The sequence below is a fragment of the Diadema antillarum genome, unplaced genomic scaffold (assembly GCF_040938485.1).
Source record: "Diadema antillarum isolate AM-2024a unplaced genomic scaffold, OU_Dant_1.0 scf00000016, whole genome shotgun sequence".
NCBI lineage: Eukaryota > Metazoa > Echinodermata > Echinoidea > Diadematoida > Diadematidae > Diadema > Diadema antillarum.
The window spans coordinates 35,208-55,121 of record NW_027270905.1 but is presented as its reverse complement, the minus strand read 5'-3'; the positions used below and the strand labels follow the sequence as shown (position 1 = coordinate 55,121).

The window sequence follows — 19,914 nt, the reverse complement described above, 5'->3', positions numbered from 1 at the left end:
ATATCAGCTGACTTACGGATGATGAGCCCAATTTTCCGGTGCACCAGGTAGGAAAACGGTTCCAATATCATCTGCAATGACAGAGTTAGGAAGAGAACAAGGACACTTAGACATGCATCATGCTTGCAACCACCCACAAAAACATTCGACAGTCGGTCAATCTGGAGCGGATAACAGCTGTTGCTTGTCACCATCTCTGCACGAGTCATTAGCCGATCTATCATTACAACTATGACTAATCGTGGAAAAAGGCTTCAAAACATGACATTCCATGAATATTATGATCGTGGGTATGTATCTCTCCGCAGTACTGAGTCTCTCCTCCGTACCGGTAAAATGCTTCATTATTACTTAGGCCCCTATATATAAAGAAACAATGCCGAAAAAACACCTGGAATGAATTTTGTATTTCCCCTTTGAGGCTTTAAAACCTTAACAGCAATATGACTCCAGGTAAGAAACTTGAACAATGCTTTCTCCTTTCATGGTAGCAGAGGGCTTGGTTGTTCTCTGTCTGGTAATGACACATTTTCCAATGAACACGGGCCTGTTTACAAGACATCAGTAACCAAGGTTACAGGAACTCTGGTTGCTATGGAAACATCTGTTTTAATATGTTATTTTAATGGTAAATAGCTCTGCTCTTGATATGAGTTGAGAAGGAAAAAAAGGAAGAAATTACAGGCGGGATATAAAAGGCTACGGGTGGCATGTCAGTTAATGATCAGTTTCTTGCTTGTCCATTTACTTCTTGAAATATGGGTTGCTGCTGCGTAAAGTTATGATCATTTGAATTCTCTCTCCCTCTCTTTCTCTCTCTCTTTGTCCTCTTCTTTGTGTCACAACAAAATCTTCAATGACTTTATGACATTCATTTCTCAAAAGGATATACCAGCCAAAGTACATCAGTAGCTTTTAGCTAACTGCCCTCAAATGTGCACATATGCTAATTTCCTTGCAGACAAATGCTGCATGAATGGTAATCGCAAAGTGAAAATGGCCACATTAAAAGGCAATGATTCTATGTTGGCTGCTTCACAAGCTATTTCTGTTCCATAATACACCCACACAGCAGGTGGGTGGGGAGGAGTGAGAGTGGCTCGAGAGATGTCTTTATCTTGTTGAAAGAGTAATATTGCATTAAGTTAAGTGAACGGTAAGTGATGCTTTCAGTCTTAACTGGTATTGCCAATAATGTTAGACCAGCAGCCACTCCAAGAAGACATTGCCAACATTACTTTCAACAACAGGGCATCAGAGCAAATGAAGTAAGGAAACGTGGATTTTTTTATCTTGTCTTTCTTTTCATGAACGGAAATGAAACGGATGGAGAAAATTGAAAATGGGCGGAGCTGCTCAGTACTTACAAGGATCTCTGGGTGTGAGAGGGGGTCCCACCACTGGGTTGATGGCAGGTAAAGGCGATGTCTGTTTAGGTTTGGTCACTTTGGTGTTGGATTTGGCAAACTCGAGCCGTATCGTCTGCGGTAGCTCCGGGTCAAAGCGCACTCCCTGTTACAATGTTGTAATGGATATGAGTAATACTTGGTACTTAGCAATGCAAATTTCACCAACCTGAAAAGTAGTTGACTTTGTTTGAATTCATGCACTGACATTTAAAATCAGCATCAATTCAAATTCCTACAAATTGCTTCACCAGCAGTGATAAAATATACAAAACAAAGGATATATCCCACTTGAAAAGATATTGGTCATCACAACTTTGGGGTAAAGGATTTGGTCATCACAACTTTGGAGTAAAAAAAAACCTGGCATTTGAACAAAATTAGCCATTACCAGTTTTATCTACTTATACTGCAAAACACAATAAAGTAGTTGTTTGACATAAACACTGAACAGTGGATGAATAAGTTATGAATATATCTCATTTTAGAAGTTTCATCATGATGGAATCCTGTTTTCTTTGCTTAATTTTTCACTTATAAAGATAATATACATTTCTGGTAAGCTTCAATTTGTTTGCATTTATATACTATAACATACAGACAAGATGCCACATAACTGTATTTGATATATTCTCAAACTTTCTCTCCGATGATGTGCTCTAAGTTGCAAAAAATGTTCTTCCTCCACCTTCTTTGCACTGGCATCTCTGACCCCTACATAAGATTGTTCGACCACTCCAGCTGAAAAGTGGATTAGGTCACATGGGACAATTGTACTTAAATAGGTGTTATTTACACGCTTTTAACAAATAATTGATTGATGTTAGATGATTTCAGTCACGTCGATTATACCAGTAATAAGTCACTTCAGTGTGAGAAAACGTGAGGGGAGAGCCATAATGAGTTAACTTCTCTGAATTAGCTTATCAAGGTGCTCCCTTGAGCTTGTCTGATGAGGAGATACCACATGCAGACTAGCCACTACTGCTACATATTGCACTGAGAGCCAAAGAGTCAATAGAGACCCCCGACCATTCAATCAAGGGGTGGGATGATATTTGCCAATTGTGTCAGTGTTTTTCTGGCTGACGGAACACGGAGCATCAGCTTACACAACCATCTGCAACGATGGAATCAAGATCCAGGAAGTGGAGTTTGTTTTGTTTCCTTTTTTTATTCTCCCTTCTTTTTTTGTTAGACAAAGGCTGATTTCTCAGAGGGAGCTAGGAAGGGACAGAGAGCTACTCATCTGAGAAATAGATACACCCATCACAGATCTCATGGTCATCCCTTGGCGGTTAACGCTGCCTTCAAAAGTCATTGGGAACATACGACCGGGGAAATGGGGGGAAAAAAATGATGCCCGGCGGGAACGAGAAAGGCCGCTCACAGAGGCGGACCTCGGCAAACATTCATGATTAAAGGTCTCTGAAGACAGCCTCTGACAGCAATTTGCCTTCTTGTGAGATGGCTTTCAGAGGCTCCCCTTACCTGAGATTTCTCTCCCCGCATCCAATATCAGATTGGAGGACAAACAGCTATTCTCCGAACAAATATGGAAATGCCCCCAGAGGGCAAGATGGTAATATCAACCACCCTTAATAAAGGCACTGTGAAAATTATGAGGAGTATATCAAATACTAGTGGGCATGTCACACTAGGCAACCCCATATATATTTATTCATTTTTTCAATTTTTTTTTCTTTACTGGTTCTAACTGTCGAGTATATCAGGCTTGCACTGAAACAAGGACGGGGCATCACGCCTTGTCACGTGCAACAACCTGTTATTAAAAAAGCGTTGCCTATAGGGGGCGACAATTACTCACCTGAAGTGCCTGCTTCGCTGCCTCTGCACCTGCCCGCGATTCAAACGTGACGAATCCCACAGGCTGAGGGTGGAAGATTGAGGGGAGCGGAAAGATTGAAGATGGAAAGAAATAGAAAGAGAGAGGAAGTATGGGAGCAGATGATTGAAGGAGAGAAACAGACAGACAGACAGACAGACAGACAGACAGACAGACAGACAGATATAAAAGATGGAGAGAGAGAGAGAGAAGTAAGATTGGAAGAGAAAAAAACATAATGCAGAGATATAGAGAGAGAAATAGATGCAGATATTAGTAAATAAAAGAACAGAGAGCAAAAAGGAAAACATAAAAACAGACAGACAGACAGACAGATTATCACAATAAGAAGAAGAGGAGGAAGAATGGAGTTCAGTCCTCAACGTAGAAATCGATGGAGAAAAGATGCCAAATGAACAGAAAAAAATAGCCAAGGCAGTGTTAGGAAAGGAAAAAATTAAGCAGGCATTATAAAAGTTGAAAGGATAATGGAAGAGAACCATTAATGAAGATATACAGAGGGGAGAGATGAAAGAGAGAATGAAATGGGGGGAAAAAATGAGATGACCATCATTAATCATGAAACCAGAGGACAAGTCCATTTATATTCAAATTCCTGCATGACAGGAGAAATGTGAGTGGCAGATGTCAACCTGAGATCACAATTACAGCGTCAATGCCATCCAATGCTATCTTGGTTAGATGTTGAACTACATTCACTGTATGAGAACCTTCGGTTGATAAGATCACCTTCCAGAGATCATTAGTGCTAAACTTGTGGAATTCTCTTCAGTTTAGGAGTTTTTGCAAGCCTCTCTTGCATACAGAACCCTGTACGCGGCATTAAGTTATATGAGAGAATTGTTCATTATATGTTTTATAACATCTTTATGATGATATTTTAACAAACATGTATTATGTGATACATTTGAAACTATAAAGTTAATATGTCAGATATATCACTAAATCAAGTACTGACATCTACAACGTCTTTTTCTTGATGTTTTGCAACTTCTCTTTATGTTATACAGCCAAAAAGGGGCAATGTTTTTACTGACAACAGGATAAACTATGAATGACTTGTTTGTTGTTTCTTTCTGTCCTTATAATTGGATGGGAAAAGGAAAATGGAGGGCACAGTAGTATTTCTACAGAGGAATCTATCACGGGGGAACTGTTTTGAGAATTAAGACTGTTTGTGCACTGCGTTAAAAAACAATAAGGCTAGTGTGGTTGATGAGCTGTAGCTTGGCTGCACGGCTCGAGTCAACAATGAAACAGGATTGGTTTCTACTTTGGTTCAGGCTGCATTCACTCTTGTGTGTTTCACACGCACTTCTAACCATGTGTCTCCAAACCAGACAGCCTGACTGCCGACCCCTTTTCAAGTACCACAGTGAGTGATTCACGAGTGTTATGGTAGACATGAGGCTAAAGAATTGGTCACCAGCTCCTTTGACTGCCAGATGTATGTGACTTTAAGGAATGTAACAGAACTTTTGCACTATTCTGAATCTAGCCTTTGACAGAATACTAATGTAAAAGCTGACATCAAATGTAACATGCCAGCACAGTCAAGTAAATAATAACTTTCAGCCAAAGTTCAAGGTGAAAAACATATAAGATTTCAGTGTCATGAAACACAAAATCTTTTTAGCTTGCAAAAAAGAAGAAGAAGATATTCAGCAATTAGATCTTTATTGGCAATTCATAATTTTACATTTTCAATCTCGGGCATATATCTGAGGACTCAAATTATTTGATTGCAAGCTAGGTGAAAGCATAATCAGTCAAATCAGAAAAAACCAGAGACAAATTTATTACTACACTACTCTTTTATCCCCGTATTGTTCACATACATAGAAATAATTTTACCACGGTATTCCAAGTTGTGTGAACAAAGTCAGATAATCAGAGCCGCTAGTGTTCGGATGAGAACAGGGTCCGAGGCAGCAAGAAAGCTCGTAAACAGAAGACAGGAGCAGCTTTGAGCCAAACACTGCCCTCTGTCTGCGAGGAATCCCAGGTATGCCGACTAATAATTGTGTCACTCGTGTTACGGCCACTTACGACCCTTGTGCGGTATGCCAGGTATCTTGGTGCAGTGCACGAGGGGGAAAAGTGCAGTGGTACCCAGTTCATATGCAGGGGATCAAAGCTCATTTCTGAAGTTTTAGGGGATGAGGATTGTGCAACACTACCAGACCAGATTTATTTCTGCTAAGAATTTTTTTCTTTTTTTTTTTTGATGCCACACATTCTCCACTGCAGTACGTAAAATTGATTTTCCAAAAAAGTTGTGCACAACCTCTCTTGAGTTTTGTTAAAGCTGTTTCAGTATTTCATTTGGCACTGACAACAGGTTTTCATTGAACATTTTGCGATCAAATTAATTTTTACTAGGGTTGCTTCAAATGTCATTTTGACTCTGGTCAAACATCACCTATATAGGAAAGTATGATAATTATTACATCGATCATAAAATTGGAAAAAAGACATCTTTTTTGGGGTGTTATTGTGTAATTCATGGGGTAGGAAACATGTAGAATTTATTATCACTCAGACATATAGATTAAAGGGACCTCTCTTAGTATTCTATCAATACTTCCATTTTCATCACCCCACTCAAATGAAGATGAAGCTTAAAAACTTTATATTATTCTCAAAATATTTGATATCATTCTCTTTCATACAATCTAGGTTCATATAGGATTCAAACTTTACAGTTAATTCATGGAAAATTAACAGCATTGCCTTTTGATCCAGACTTTCACCTTAAAATTGATTTGCTCATTCAAACGTTTTCTCAATGATAAATTATGACCCAATGTCATGAACAGACAAGTTCAAAATGCAATGCTACATAGCTCTTTGGTTCCAAATTGTCTGATTTGTGCAAATAAATATTGCCATTTTTTCAGACAAATCTATTCTGGAAAGATTTTGTATTTTGGCAGAAAGGAAGTATTCTGGAAAAGTTAAGTTCTTTGAGACTTTGGTTTTAGTTAAGATAAAGTTATCAGAATTTTAGATTCAAGCATGTACCTTTATCATCACCATGCTGAGAAAATGTGCTACGTGAAAGCTGCAGCCTTGCAGGCTTTCAGGAAAAAAGAAATGTCTCGTGCGTGTGTGAGCAAATGGGACACAATACTTCAGCAGAGCATCCTACTCACACTTTTGAAGCAACAGACATAATCTCTTGCAAAGGGTGTATCAAGTACTAACTTGCATAAACACATGTATCCTCTGTTGGCATTTAAGGAGGCAAGGACGAGCAAAACAGGAAGGATACAGTGCTTTTCAGAGAGCACGTGCGATATAGTGGCAAGGTGTAACAAATATAGTGAGAGCATGCCGATTAACTCTTTTCGGAGACAGAATGTGTAGCATATTGGTTTCCTATTTACCCCTTTTTTTCTCATCAATAGCACAGAAAGAGTAGGGAGGTTGCGACCGATATAAATCTGGGACATGACTCAATTCTATTTTGAAGATTGCAATCAAGAGTGCCATCCGTCCTAAAATGACGCAAAATTAATCTAGGTCGCAAGCATGCTACGGCTGTTGCCTCCATCAGATTCGACACTGTCAACGCTCTCACTACCTCGTTCGGTTGAGTGTGTGTGCGAAAGGAATCAATGCAGATTTGTCCTTACCGATTGGTTCTTTCCCGGTTTACTGGTGACTTTCAGTAATGAGCCTTCGTATCCCTGAAAAGATAGACAGAGAGAAACGTGCAAAAGAAACATCAGAAAAGATGACAAAAACATTCTGTGTGCACAACATGTGAACACTACATCATGGCAGCATACAGCTAATCATTCATGTTGCATTCCTACTGACAGAAGTCTACCTATCGAGAAAGACTATTACCAAAGCAGTCAGATTAGTGGTGTTCATTCCCAACACTGAAGAAGTGCCTAGTTTTAGAAAAGTTTTTTTTTTCAGCACTTCATATAGACACAAGTAAAACAACAAGTAGGAATACGATATTAAACCATTGTAGAAGCTCCACTAGTCTTCTGCAGGGGTGGGGGGGGGGGGATGGGGAGGTGGTCACCCAAGTTCATCCTCTTTTTACCTACAAACATGAAACCCAGTTTTTGCCACAGATCTATATAGTATCTGGCTCCCTTTCTTTGGCATGCATTCAAAAGACAAGCCTGAGCAACATGACACTTCAAAAACCGCCAACAAAAATCCAAAATAATATACTTCCAGATGTTCATAAGGCCAACTGGAACTTCTGTGACATACATCATTTCAGTGATAAAAGAGATAAATGCTAGCTGGTATACATAAATGGACAAGTCATTCAGTGCTGCACCTGTACTTTGACACCCAGGCAATTACCATTTCACAAACGTAAAAATCACTTGCATCATAGCTCTGCCAACACTCTGTTAAGCATCTATTTACCAAGATCAATAATTTGGGGGATATACACACAATCACAATATATCTTCTTTTTTTTTTTTGCAATCTGATCCTGAGATGAGACTGTTTTTTTTTTTTTTTGCAGGCAAGGACATCTTCCAATCAACCATTTCCTGTAATTTATCACAATTCATAGATGCTTCTTTTCCTAAAGTCTAGCAAAAAAGAATTTCATTCACCTGCTCCCTCCCATGAAGTTCCAAAGGCAGGAATTCACTTTGCTATTCATACTGGTAAAACGAGGAATGTTTGCGTGCTTTTTAAATTTGCAAATTTCGCTAGAGCCAAGATTCGCAAAAATAAAATGCACACGAAGGCTCTTGTCTACACTATAGGCACTGAATGCCAAAGACACTTTGTGAAAATTTCATGCCCGAAAAAGCCGTCGGCTCTAATTCGTGAAAATTTCATGTCGCTAAAATATCATGTTTTACAGTAGTTATTAATAGGTTTGGCAAACCTACAGCAAGCTTTGCGGTTGTTAAAGGCAACTTTTGCGCACAAAGTATGCATAAAATCTGAATACATTACAAAACCCGTCTATAGCCTCCCTGTATTATTCCCAGATGACTTAACACTACAATATGTAGATCAGATTCCAACACAGCTTTGACCTGAATGATATGATTAGCACTCACTACAACTAAAGATTCCCCTTAAATTTGTGTTAGCAAAAAACAAAATAAAACAGAACAAAACAAGAATTCAGGCAGTTTCCTATCTAATCACATCATCATCAAAACGCTGAGGGGACTCTTAACAAAGCAACTAGATACTGTATAAGCTGGCTGTTTGGATGCATGTCATATAAGAGTGTCATCAGTACCTAAATCTTATCTTACAAGCAACAGGGATGTTTGCAATACACACTCTCTGCCACTTTCTGAGCACTAGTTGCACCACTACAGGAGTGTGACGTGAGCACCCCGTTATTAATTTCATGCCTGTCATGACGTCAACTCTCTTTGAACACATCAATGTTCCTTTGTACTAACTGAACTTTGGAAGAAAAAAAGACAGAGAAGAGATGCTTGCTGATGGACTTCTTAACCTCTCACAGAGCTTTCTGATGTAAGAGCATCCTTCTACTGAAACATCTCTTCACCAGTACCAAGTCCAGACAAGGGTTATCTACTTGGTAATATGAGCAGTGTGAGGACGGTGGTGATGGTGGAAGGGGTGAGGGAGGGGATATGGAAGATGGGTCCTGCCTCGGATATCAGGCCTCCCTCCCCCCCCCCACTGTCATCGGAGGACGGATGATTACCAACATTGGAATCATAATCACCCCCACGGATTACCTCATATCACGCTGTCAACAGCAGTGTCGGTTCTAAGGGGTAGGGTGGCGAAAAGCGGGAGGGTACTTGAGGGGATCAAGGGGAGAGGAAGAACGGGGCAAGCTTAAACAAAATGCACTATCGTAAGCTCAGTATCAAGGTTTCAGATTAAGTGATGGGGAACTGAGAAAACAAAACATTGAGGTGGCAATGACACCAGCGATTGTGCCCTGTATAGGGAGTATAGGCCATGATTTTTTACCCCGAGATGATCGCAGTGATACGAATCGTAGTGAAGATAGGTATTGGTAACAATCCAGATGAAAAAAAAGGCAGTGATACTAAATATGACATAAGTGTAGATATGGGTAGTCAGGCATTATTCGATAATTACATTTTGCATTATTTTCCCCCATTTGGGGAGCTTGCCGACCGAATGAAAGGGGACAAGAATATTAGCACAGTGACACAAATTCATGAAATGACTGAATTAGAATCACATGTAAATTTGGCCATTCTGTGATATCACTGTATGTAGACAATGAAGCAGGAGAACTTTGATGTGGTTATTTATCATATTTGATAATGGGGGACTGTGTACACATGGAAATTACAACTATTTGGAGATATGAGATCGAGTCAATATCGTATGCTCTGACTAGTAAGGACACAGATGACATGCCTTTCTGCCTCTGGCTGAATTTGTCTCTGCATTTCACCAAGCTGTAAGCCCCCATTAGTGAGAATGAAGCACTCTGATGAATATCTAATGCAAACATGAGCACGGACAGGTATGCACCGCACATTTCCAAAGAGACAAGTGCAATCGTAGAGGTTTTTCTTTTTAATGAAACACACCTCACACTATCCATTTGCACACACTAGACATAGATGCATGTATTCACACTTGATTTCTTTGTGACCATTAACAGTACAGGTATTTTTGCAAAATAAAGCACAGTTATACAGATTTTTGGATAGCAAAAACGTTACATATTTACTCTACATGACATATGACAACTGCAAAGAACTAGATTTAATATATTATTATAGAAATAGCGCACGGCACTGAGTGCAATAGTGTAAGTGCAGTGAACGCGAGGTTTCTTTAGATAGGTGCCGCCTCTGCGCAAAAGGCGAGTACCCCCCATCTAAAGATACCGAGCGTCCACTGCACTTACATTGTCGCACAACAGAAAAATGCACTATTTCTTTCATAAAATAGCGACTTTTGATCAATAACCCCCCCAAAAAAGAAATAGAAATGGCATTATACATGATGAATGATAGACAAATTTCAACGTGATAACGCCAGGTAACGGCAGTCAAAGGCTGCCTCACACTGTGATGCTTGCGATACGATGGGAATTAGCATCGCAAGTGTTGCATGCCAGTTACGTTAGATCAAATACACGATGAATGATACACAAAACTCAACGCAATATCACGAGCGTGGTATATCACTATCAAGTTGAATGCCACGTGACGCGTTTTGACCAATTACCATGCTTGAAATCCGCTAGCTATTTTATAAGAAAAAAAATATATGTATACATATATGTCATACAGTGTGGTAAATATTTGATGGGATATATAAAACACTTGGGCACAGGAGACTGCAAAATATAATTTATACCTACATGCATCAGTGGTTAATTATTGAGAAAATGAAAATTGATAAAATTCACCATATTCATTGACAAGAATGAGCATGTCCCTTTCCGAGGCCATGAATAAATTTCTCTCAGTGTAGTTCTCCTATATGATATGCATTTATACACTCTTGTGGTTGCTGGCTATCGGTGTGCCCGTTTTCCTATTACAAACTTCCCCTCGGAGGACACTTTAGACCAGGGGAGAAGAAACCCGATCCACCTGCCTGCAGATAACCACAAACCTTCCTTCCCACCACCACCATTATCGTTGTTATCATCAGTCTGTGGTTCAACCTGTGGATCAGGTGCTTCAATATTTTGCTTCGATGCAGGAGGCGGAGACAAAACATTTCGCCCATCATGTGATCTCGGTTATGGAAACACTGTTCTGTGCTTTACGACTACCATTAAGCTTGTACGATGACATTTGCATGGGGGCGACTTAAGTCTTAGAATTAGGACATCTAGAGCACTACAGATTGCACGATGCATCCAAACCAAATGTGCAATATATTGAATCTCAAACTAGACATGGACACGGCAGGAGAAACCAAGGGATTTCTGAAGTTCAAACTGGAATGACAGAGTTCTCTATAGCATCTTCTCATCAGGATCATAATGATAATTCTCAATGGGTGTATTGATCAACTCACTTCTGGTACAGAATAAAGGATTCCAAACAGCTTTCAGAGAGGGTTGGGCAGTTGATAGATGCAAAGCTGTTTTGATTACTAAATGAAGTTAGAAATGCCTTTCTGAAACCCTGAAGGAAGTGTGATCGCGAATTTAATGTGTTTGAGCCAGAAATGCATTTCTGTAGTTGATAAATGCAAAGTTGTTTTGAAACATGTTTATAGCTGTTACCAGCCCACACCAAACACTGCCAGCTATATCTCTGCTCCTTGGGTCAAACTGCACAATGGAGCTGCACAGTGGCAATACCTCCCAATTGACTCCCAACAGTGATAATGAATGTGAACAACTCGTTAGATGCAACCCGAAAGGTGTTTGCAAACTTGTTTGATAGTGGGTATCAAGATGCGTTGCAAACAGGGGGAAGTTGATAAATGCGCAACTTTTGACAATCCCTCCCCGCTCTTTCACTTAGTCTTACCATCACGGGTCACCTAATGCTTGCCCTCTGCATCAATCTATGAAAATAGGAACTGGCACTTCGAATCAGGCACTGGGTTTGTCATGCATCTACAATACCTATAAAAAAAATATAGGTTGTAGTAACATGCTTGATGCGAAAGGCAAATATTTGCAGCAAATGTGTGTATTTCTGCCTATGCAAGGCGCTTAGCAACTATCAATGAAAATGTGCTATACACACACATGGCATTGGCATGCTATGTTATGTTATGAATTATTAAGTATCAACGTGTGATTTTTTTTTTTCTGACTGATGTGCCAAAATTATAATTGAAGTGGTTGGTTTGTTAGTCGGTTCCTGGAAATATCAAACTCATCTCAAACTGAAAATCTTGAACCAAAACTCATACAATCTCAGTGTCTAAATATTGCCTCTTAGAAAAAAAAAATCTTTCTTACCAACGCAATGAATACAATAACATCTGACAAAGAGAGTCAATACATATTTTTCTTCTACCTTAACACCCTGCTCCCCCCCCCCCCCCCCCCCGCCCCCAAACAAAGAGGAAGGGTGGGGAGGGGAAAAACTGTGGAGTTTGCCTCGCTATATTGCTGTAGACACATGTAATTGCAGTCCACCGAGAATATACATTCCCCTTCCCCTTGCTCCCTTGGTTCCAATAATCACACCACATCACGCCTCCTAAGGTAGCCAGTTGTCATGGCAACCGAGGAATTACAGCTCGCCCGAGAGGGCTTTCTGCGCGAGGCTCTGCTCTCTACTCTGGCCTCTTGCTCGCCGCTTCTGCCACGCGACGTAGTCCACGGCAGCACCCATTCAATCAAGGTATTGTTTGCATTTTCATTTGTAAATCAACACAAGATTAATGGGAAAAAAGTTCAAGATACTCGCAAACCTTTCTAAAGTAAGAAAAAAAAGAAGATAAAAGTGATTTGACTATGTCAACGCCTACCACACTCCATTTCCTCCATGTTTATTCTTTCTCTAAAGGCAACTTTCACACGTGGCAAAATAACCTGACCCAGTGCTTCTGCCTCTCATGCAATTTGCAAGTATCAACATTCCTTCCAACCCCCCCCCCCCCCCGAAAAATAAAATCAAATTTCTCCCCTCTTTCTAATCTTATTTCCATCGTTCTCCAGAGCCTTTTCCTGTTATTTTTCAATCATTTTGTCTATTTATTTCCATGGCATTGTTCTTTTTTCCCCTTTCTCAATAGCAGGTTTACCTGTACTTTGGAAGAGCACTAAGCACAACTCAGAATTGACTTTACATGTTTCTACAAATTCAGTGGTAGATAAAAAAAAAGAAGAAAAAAAAATCTCATATCACGTATATAATGTGCAACTGCGTGAGGGAAGAATTTCTTGTGAAGTTCACATTATCATTCAAACGTCTCCCATGCAGCTAATTGGTGCATTCAATACTTCTTCCCTGGTGTAGGTACAATTCTCGCCGCCGTAAGTCTGCATTCAAATTTTCATTAAGAAATATCACTACCGCTAAATGTCAACTAGGATCTGTCAATTTCATGTGAGAATGATTACATTTAATGCTATTTCCTCCATGTGCTATTATCAAGTGGGCTTTAATGCACCATGCATCTGTCTGCCATCACTCAAAATATAAATTGACGCAAATGCATCGCTCTAACAACTGATAAATACTAAGCAACAGCAGCAGTAGAAAGTTTTGGCAGCTCTCTGATAGTTCTCTCTCTCTCTATATATATATATATATTTATCTATCTCTCTATCTCTCTATCTATCTCTTTCTCTTCCTCTCATCATTCTTCTATCTCAATGCTGGTTGGGAGCATAATGCAGCTTACTTGCACTTAAATGTCACAGCTACGTCATGCCTTTGGCTCCGGTCTTTATGACTGTAAATGTCTGATTAGGGCATCATTCAAACTCCTATAGGTTGCTTGCATTCACAAGCCAGGCAAATGAGGATGTGAGAGTTTTCAATGCCATATTTTTTTCCATGCCATCTTTTTTTTTTTTTTTTTTTCATTTCTTTTTTTTTGCAACAGCAGTGAGCCAACAGAAGAACACCATAATATTTAGCTCCCATTTTTGTGTGCAATGAACTTAGTCAGCACAGAAGCATAAGCCTCATCGCAAATGCTTCTTCAAAACAAATTTTGAGTAGGAAAAAGAAAACCAAAGAATTAAGTGCCTTCTAGTGTGCACATATTTTTCAGATACACCAGGAGCAGAGATGAATTGATCAATATTATTTGTTTGAGATGCCAATGGCAAAGGTGAACCTTATATCAGTACATGCCACACTTTTTTCCAGACATAGAAATATTGATACATGGAAGTATCATGCCCAATGCATAGTTGTAAGATGAAAGCCTTATCTCTATGAGAGTCTTTTTCTTTCCTTTTACCATTCCCACCTCCCCCTTCCATTCATACCTCTTCTTTCACCTCACTCCCACTCTCTCCTCTCGATTACCTCTCTCTCTCTCTCTCTCTATCCTTCTTACCCCCTCCCCCATCCTCTACTTCTCTTTCCTGAATACAATGTAAGCACTTCCTCTCAGAGTGCAACAAAAGGAGGAAGGCTCCATTGATCGGACCGCGGATGAGAGGGCTTTTGATGCCATCCTGTTGCTAGGAATGCGCATCAAAGGGGGAGACGCTCCCTGCTTCCTCCATCTCCTAATGCATGTCAACCATCAGAGACTCAAAAGACCTGCTCCCGTCTAATCTGGGTTAAAGTATTAACACAACAATGTACGGCTCCCACCAATATTCCTCAACCCACGAAAAAAAAAAATAAGATGGGGGGGGGGGAGCGCGATCACAGAGTTAAAAAAAAGTGGATGGTTTCTGAGATGGCTAGATGGACTCATACCATACAGACTTCCTGGTATGCATCCCAAATCCCCAAGGAATGTCAACCTCAAAGACATTTGGGAACCTTCTCCCCAAGTTACACACCATTCAACCAAACCCATGCATGCAGCCTCAAAGAGATACACTCCACTCGCTCGTGTCGCAACAAGCGGGCAGTGGCAAAGATGAATATATAATTGATGCAAAGCATCTACAGCTAACACCACGTACGTTAGTTGGAATGGCTGAACCATCCATAAGATTTACAAAAGAAAAATAAGATATTTTCGCAACCTGTGCTCTACACATTGTGAGGGCATAGAGCACCATGCTGTGGGGGAGACGCAGCATTACAGTATCACCTTGTATAAATATTAACCCATCAAAGACTAGTAACGAGTATTCCCAGGCTGGGGTGAATTAGAAAAGCGTGCTGAAGGAAAAGCAGTCCATCTTCAATGGGTTAAGCATTTACTGCAGGATTTTTTAAAGTGTTTGTCTACCCTTAGAGAATAGAAGACACATAAGTGAACTATGGACAGATATTGATTAATTTGTACATAAATGTATATAAATACACTAACATATCAACACATGCATCAATGCACGTATATGTGTATACTCATACACCTGTGCACATACATGGATGGATACACACATACAATCACACAACACCTCTGCAAATATCCAATTTTTTAATGAAAATTCCTTTCTTGGAAGCGAGAACGTATTTCAGACATAAAATTCAGACATAAATCAGGCAATCAAGCTGTCAGAACATACTGTTTGACACCGCGCAACATTTGATATAATCAATCAAAATAAAGCAACTGGCTACAAAAGCCTTCTACTCCACAGCAATACTGAGCAGAGGTTGGCATAGAAGCCTGTAAACAGACTTGATGATTTGGGATGTATTTTTGTATCTTTCTAATATTTTCTTTCCAGTCCTTGTTTTATCAAAACTGCTGGCTTAAAAGCAGAAAGACTTTAAGGTTTCAAAAGTTTTATCAAAACTGTTGGCTTAAAAGCAGAAAGACTTTGATATCTCAAAATGCATAAGGTGAGAGGCAGAAGGACCTTAATTCTGGTCAAATGTAGACTGTCTGGTTCTCAAATTGATAAGAAGACTACTGTAAAAGTGGTTTCTTTCGCGTACAGAAACTTTTGCGGTTTCCATCGGTGCCGACTTTTTCGCGTGTGTTTAAATTCGCGGTCGGTAATGATTGCATTGTAACAAGCAACGAGTTCAAAACATTTTTGCGTGATGTTAAATTCGCGGTTCAACATCAAAGCGCGAAAGAAACCACTTTTACAGTACTTAACCCACTGCTTACTGGACACTGGTCCACCACGCATGACAGTTTACAGGAGTTTGAGAGACAGAGGGTTAAAAGAGACTTTGGATGATTTCCAGATTTTACATTTGAACAACTATAAATTGGTTATAATGGGTACACAGTTTCAGAATTTATAGTGAATGGGATGTGGGATGCAAATGCTTTCAAAATTTATGACAAATCACAATGAACAAGGATGATGACATGGCAGCTTCAACATAAAAGTGCATGATTGGGGGCTCAAGGAAGCAGAACAACAGAGGAAAGCATGCATACATTCTACACAGGTGAACTTGTTAAGCAAGCGGTATTGTAATGGAATTACGTTGCTACATTTCTGAAATATGTGAGCCTCCTATGTCATCATCCTTGTTCAGTGAAAGTTGCTTTGGGTGTTTCAGAGCATTAGTTGCTCGGCTCAAGGACCAAAATGAATTCCACAAATCTATACATGGAGCTGTCGATATATGTACTACTGTATACGCTGTTATTTTCGCATACAGATATTTTCGAGAATGAGGAGGTAATAGACATTTTCACAAGATGTAGTTTTCACAAACAAATGCCGATGCTAATGTAGATGCACTATTACCCTAGGCATAAAGACATTTTCGTGTCTGTTAAAGTCGCGATCCAACTGTGATTCGCAAAATTCGTGAAAATTAAACCCTCGCGAAAATAACAGCTTATCCAGTACATGATGTGAAACTATGAAAATTGTCTGGACTTCTCCTTTATTAACCATCTGAATTCCACATCACATTACCTGCCCATAGGTTTGTGTGTGAGAGTTGTGCACATTGGATTCAATGGCACAGTACGGGTTAAGGCTCACCTGGTAGGCTCTGAATAAGAGGTAGAGTTCCCTCGGCTTGGCATCCATGGGTAGGCCGCTAACAAACAGGGTTCGCACCTAGTGGCAAAAATAGACACAGAGAGAGATATATATAAAGGAAACATATCATTCAAAAGGACAAACACTCAAAAATTCCATAGCAACAGACAGGGAATGAAAAGAGTTGGCTGTCAGATATTTGCATTCATCGCAGTCAGGAGATCAGTGAATAGGGGAAATAGATAGAAACAGACGCAATGGAAATGAGGAAGATGATCTAAAGATAACCACTTCTTCCTCTCCCTCTCTCTCGCTCGCCATATCTCCATCTCGTTTCTACTGGTGTCTGTAGGTCTCATGCCCCACTTCCAATACCAGCATCTGCAATGTAGATGCAAAATTTCATTTGGAAAACAATACATTCTCAGGACATAATGACTTCGGATTGTATTTTCTCCGTCTCTTGTTTTCTCACCAGCTGTGTACGTTGGTGAACCCTTGAGAGATACGTCATCTCAAACTTGATTGTTCAAATTCAAGCCCAGTTGTGTAATGTGTGTTTGATGGAGGTACAGATCGGCAAGAATGGGATACGAAGTGGAGGGGAGAAATTAAATTAAGGGCCACCAAGGAGGGTACATGTACATACAATGCACAGACCTCAGGCTCTGAAGCAAAGGCATCATTATATGCAAAATGTCTCCCTGCCCCCACCCCCTCTCTCAAACCATCAGCTCCTTCCTATGTAATTGAATCATTAATGTGAAAGGAAAATCACACTTGGGTTGATTTGATTTACTTTTGTTCTCTCCTGTCAACAGAACCAGCTGAGCAGCGAACCAGGTATTCTCGACGGGGCAAGAATTAATCAAGTCACATTTTCCGCAGCGGGGGATCTGGGGCGTTTTTAGACATACTTCCACGGTGGTGTAGGGTGCACAGCGGAAGGCAATGGACATAAAGGGAAAGACTAGATCCGTCACAACAAATGCAGAAACCAAATGAAAGGAGTATAATTTAGTTTAAAGTGCAAATACCTGGCTGACCCTACTCATGAGTTCTGCAAATATATATGAGTAGAATCAATTGGAAATTTGAAATAGCATAGACCTGTAATTTTATATGTCCATGGCCAGCTGACAACTGTGACAAACTGATTTTCTACAAATGGTATGCAACATTTTGGATTTCATAGTCCAGTAATTGGTCATTCCCTAACACAAGATTTGAAATAAGCTAAATAGATATAAATAAACAAAGCTGTTCAATCGTCATGCAAGATAGATACAATGACAATAACAATGATAAACATCAGTCAGTGAAAAAAAAAAATTACTTGACTTGGTCGGTCACTCACTAGCAAAATGTCATCAAAATACTTTTTTTCCTCCCATTGTTTCCCTCCTAGCACAAAAACATCATAACTGTCACTTGCTGCAACTATTTCTAAGGGAAATTTACGATGTGGATACAGCGCCATCGTAATCCTCCCGTTCATTCCCATCCCACCTTAATGCCGCCTCCAAATAGAAAACAGTCAAGAAGCTGCCTGCAAATGGGGTGCTGAATGCAAGCATTACGATGCTAAAAGGCATCCCGGTCTTACACTTCATTACTCTTCGCATGGCAAGAATGTCTCAGGGCCTCCTATGTTTCCATGGCAACCGGATAAATGCATCCCAGGGCTTAATATGCCTAGCTTGCCGCACTACCTCATAAAAAGTGCTCCTGTATATATTTCAATAGAAAACACAGTTGTTGTTTTGTGTGTGTGTGTGTGTTCAGGGAAATAGTCTTATAGTGGATAAGGAAAAAAAGGTAAGAAGTCCTTGACCACTCCATGGAGCAGCAACTTAAAGTTATTTTACATTCATAATGTGGACTTTAAAAACAAAAATACCTCTCTTTCTCCAGACTTCAAATCATTGTATGCATTTAAGTGTATTTTGCATTTTTGTTGATTCATCCTGAGTCTGTTATATGTCCAAAACATTAGCAATTATAATATATTGTGATACAATAGATATATCAAAATATGGCATATTTCTACACATGTGTGTGAACTGCATGGAAACCTTTAATTGCAGTGGGTTGTTTTTAAGTGTAAACAAACATACACTCAGATTAAACAGTATTCTTTTCAAAAACCCATGTGACAATACAGACATGCCCCTGTCTACTAAGTATATACCTGTTTGCGATATTTGTATGATCTTTTTAACTTATTATGTTTTTGTTTGTGACGATAATATCTAACCCAAGACAAAGATAGCTACATTTTTTACTTCATCAAGGATATGATGCTTGTGAGACACGATATAGGTTATGAGAGAGAACAGCGGGGCATAAGAGATAGTAAGACAAAGGGCAGAACTCTATAGTGTGAAATAGATATTAAGTGTGTGTGTGTGTGTGTGTGTGTGTGTGTGTGTGTGTGTGTGTGTGTGTGTGTGTGTGTGTGTGTGTGTGTAAGTGTGTGTGTTTTGTTGAAGACGACGACAATGATGATGATGATGATGATGATGATGTGTGTGAATGTGTGTGTGTGTGTGAAGATTTTTTTTAAAGCATTTACACAGTGATAGCTCTTAGCAACATAAGGCAAGTGATGCGTCTCAAATGACACATATCAGATGGAATGATGCGAGCCATTTTCCGTTGCGATACATGATCTATATTATGTCTTGTGGGATGGGAGCAGGCAGCATGGGTTGAATGTGGTATGTTGTTGGTCGGTGTGAACCCAGAGTACTTTGTAAGTTCATAGACACAGGCACGAGAGCATATTATGAATGAGTGTGGAAATCTGCTGATGGTTTGATATGATATATCATCCTAGAATAAGCACGATGGGATATTATACCGGGTACTCAAATCTATTCAAAATATTCACTCATCATGTTGGGACAGCGGTTCGACTTACATCTCCCAGGGAGAGATATAGTTTCTCAATATCCATGAGATGCACTAAATTTAAAAGGAAGACAGACTGTGATTATCAATTCTACACCAAACTTTTGAGGTATTTGAAACAGCCAGCACACCAGTACACTAAAACTGAAAAACTCCATTTTCATTCTGATGCTGAATATCATGACGTCACAAAGACATAATCTATTTACTGTAAAACATGATATATTCGCGGC

At 39.7% G+C, this 19,914-nt stretch overlaps 1 protein-coding gene across 2 annotated transcripts in view; it reads right to left on the bottom strand.

The window, feature by feature from the left end:
* Positions 1-16,842, bottom strand: part of LOC139725161 (uncharacterized) — a 31,378-nt gene extending 14,536 nt beyond the window's left edge. For both annotated transcript variants that reach the window (XM_071636263.1, XM_071636255.1), the window contains exons 1-5: positions 16,769-16,842; positions 6,912-6,965; positions 3,235-3,297; positions 1,368-1,512; positions 17-71 (exon numbers count right to left, since the gene is read on the bottom strand). In XM_071636263.1, coding sequence (XP_071492364.1) covers positions 17-71; positions 1,368-1,512; positions 3,235-3,297; positions 6,912-6,965; positions 16,769-16,816 — 365 coding nt within the window. In that variant the 5' untranslated portion in view covers positions 16,817-16,842. The remainder of the gene's footprint in view (positions 1-16; positions 72-1,367; positions 1,513-3,234; positions 3,298-6,911; positions 6,966-16,768) is intronic.
* Between the last annotated feature and the right edge of the window lie 3,072 nt (positions 16,843-19,914).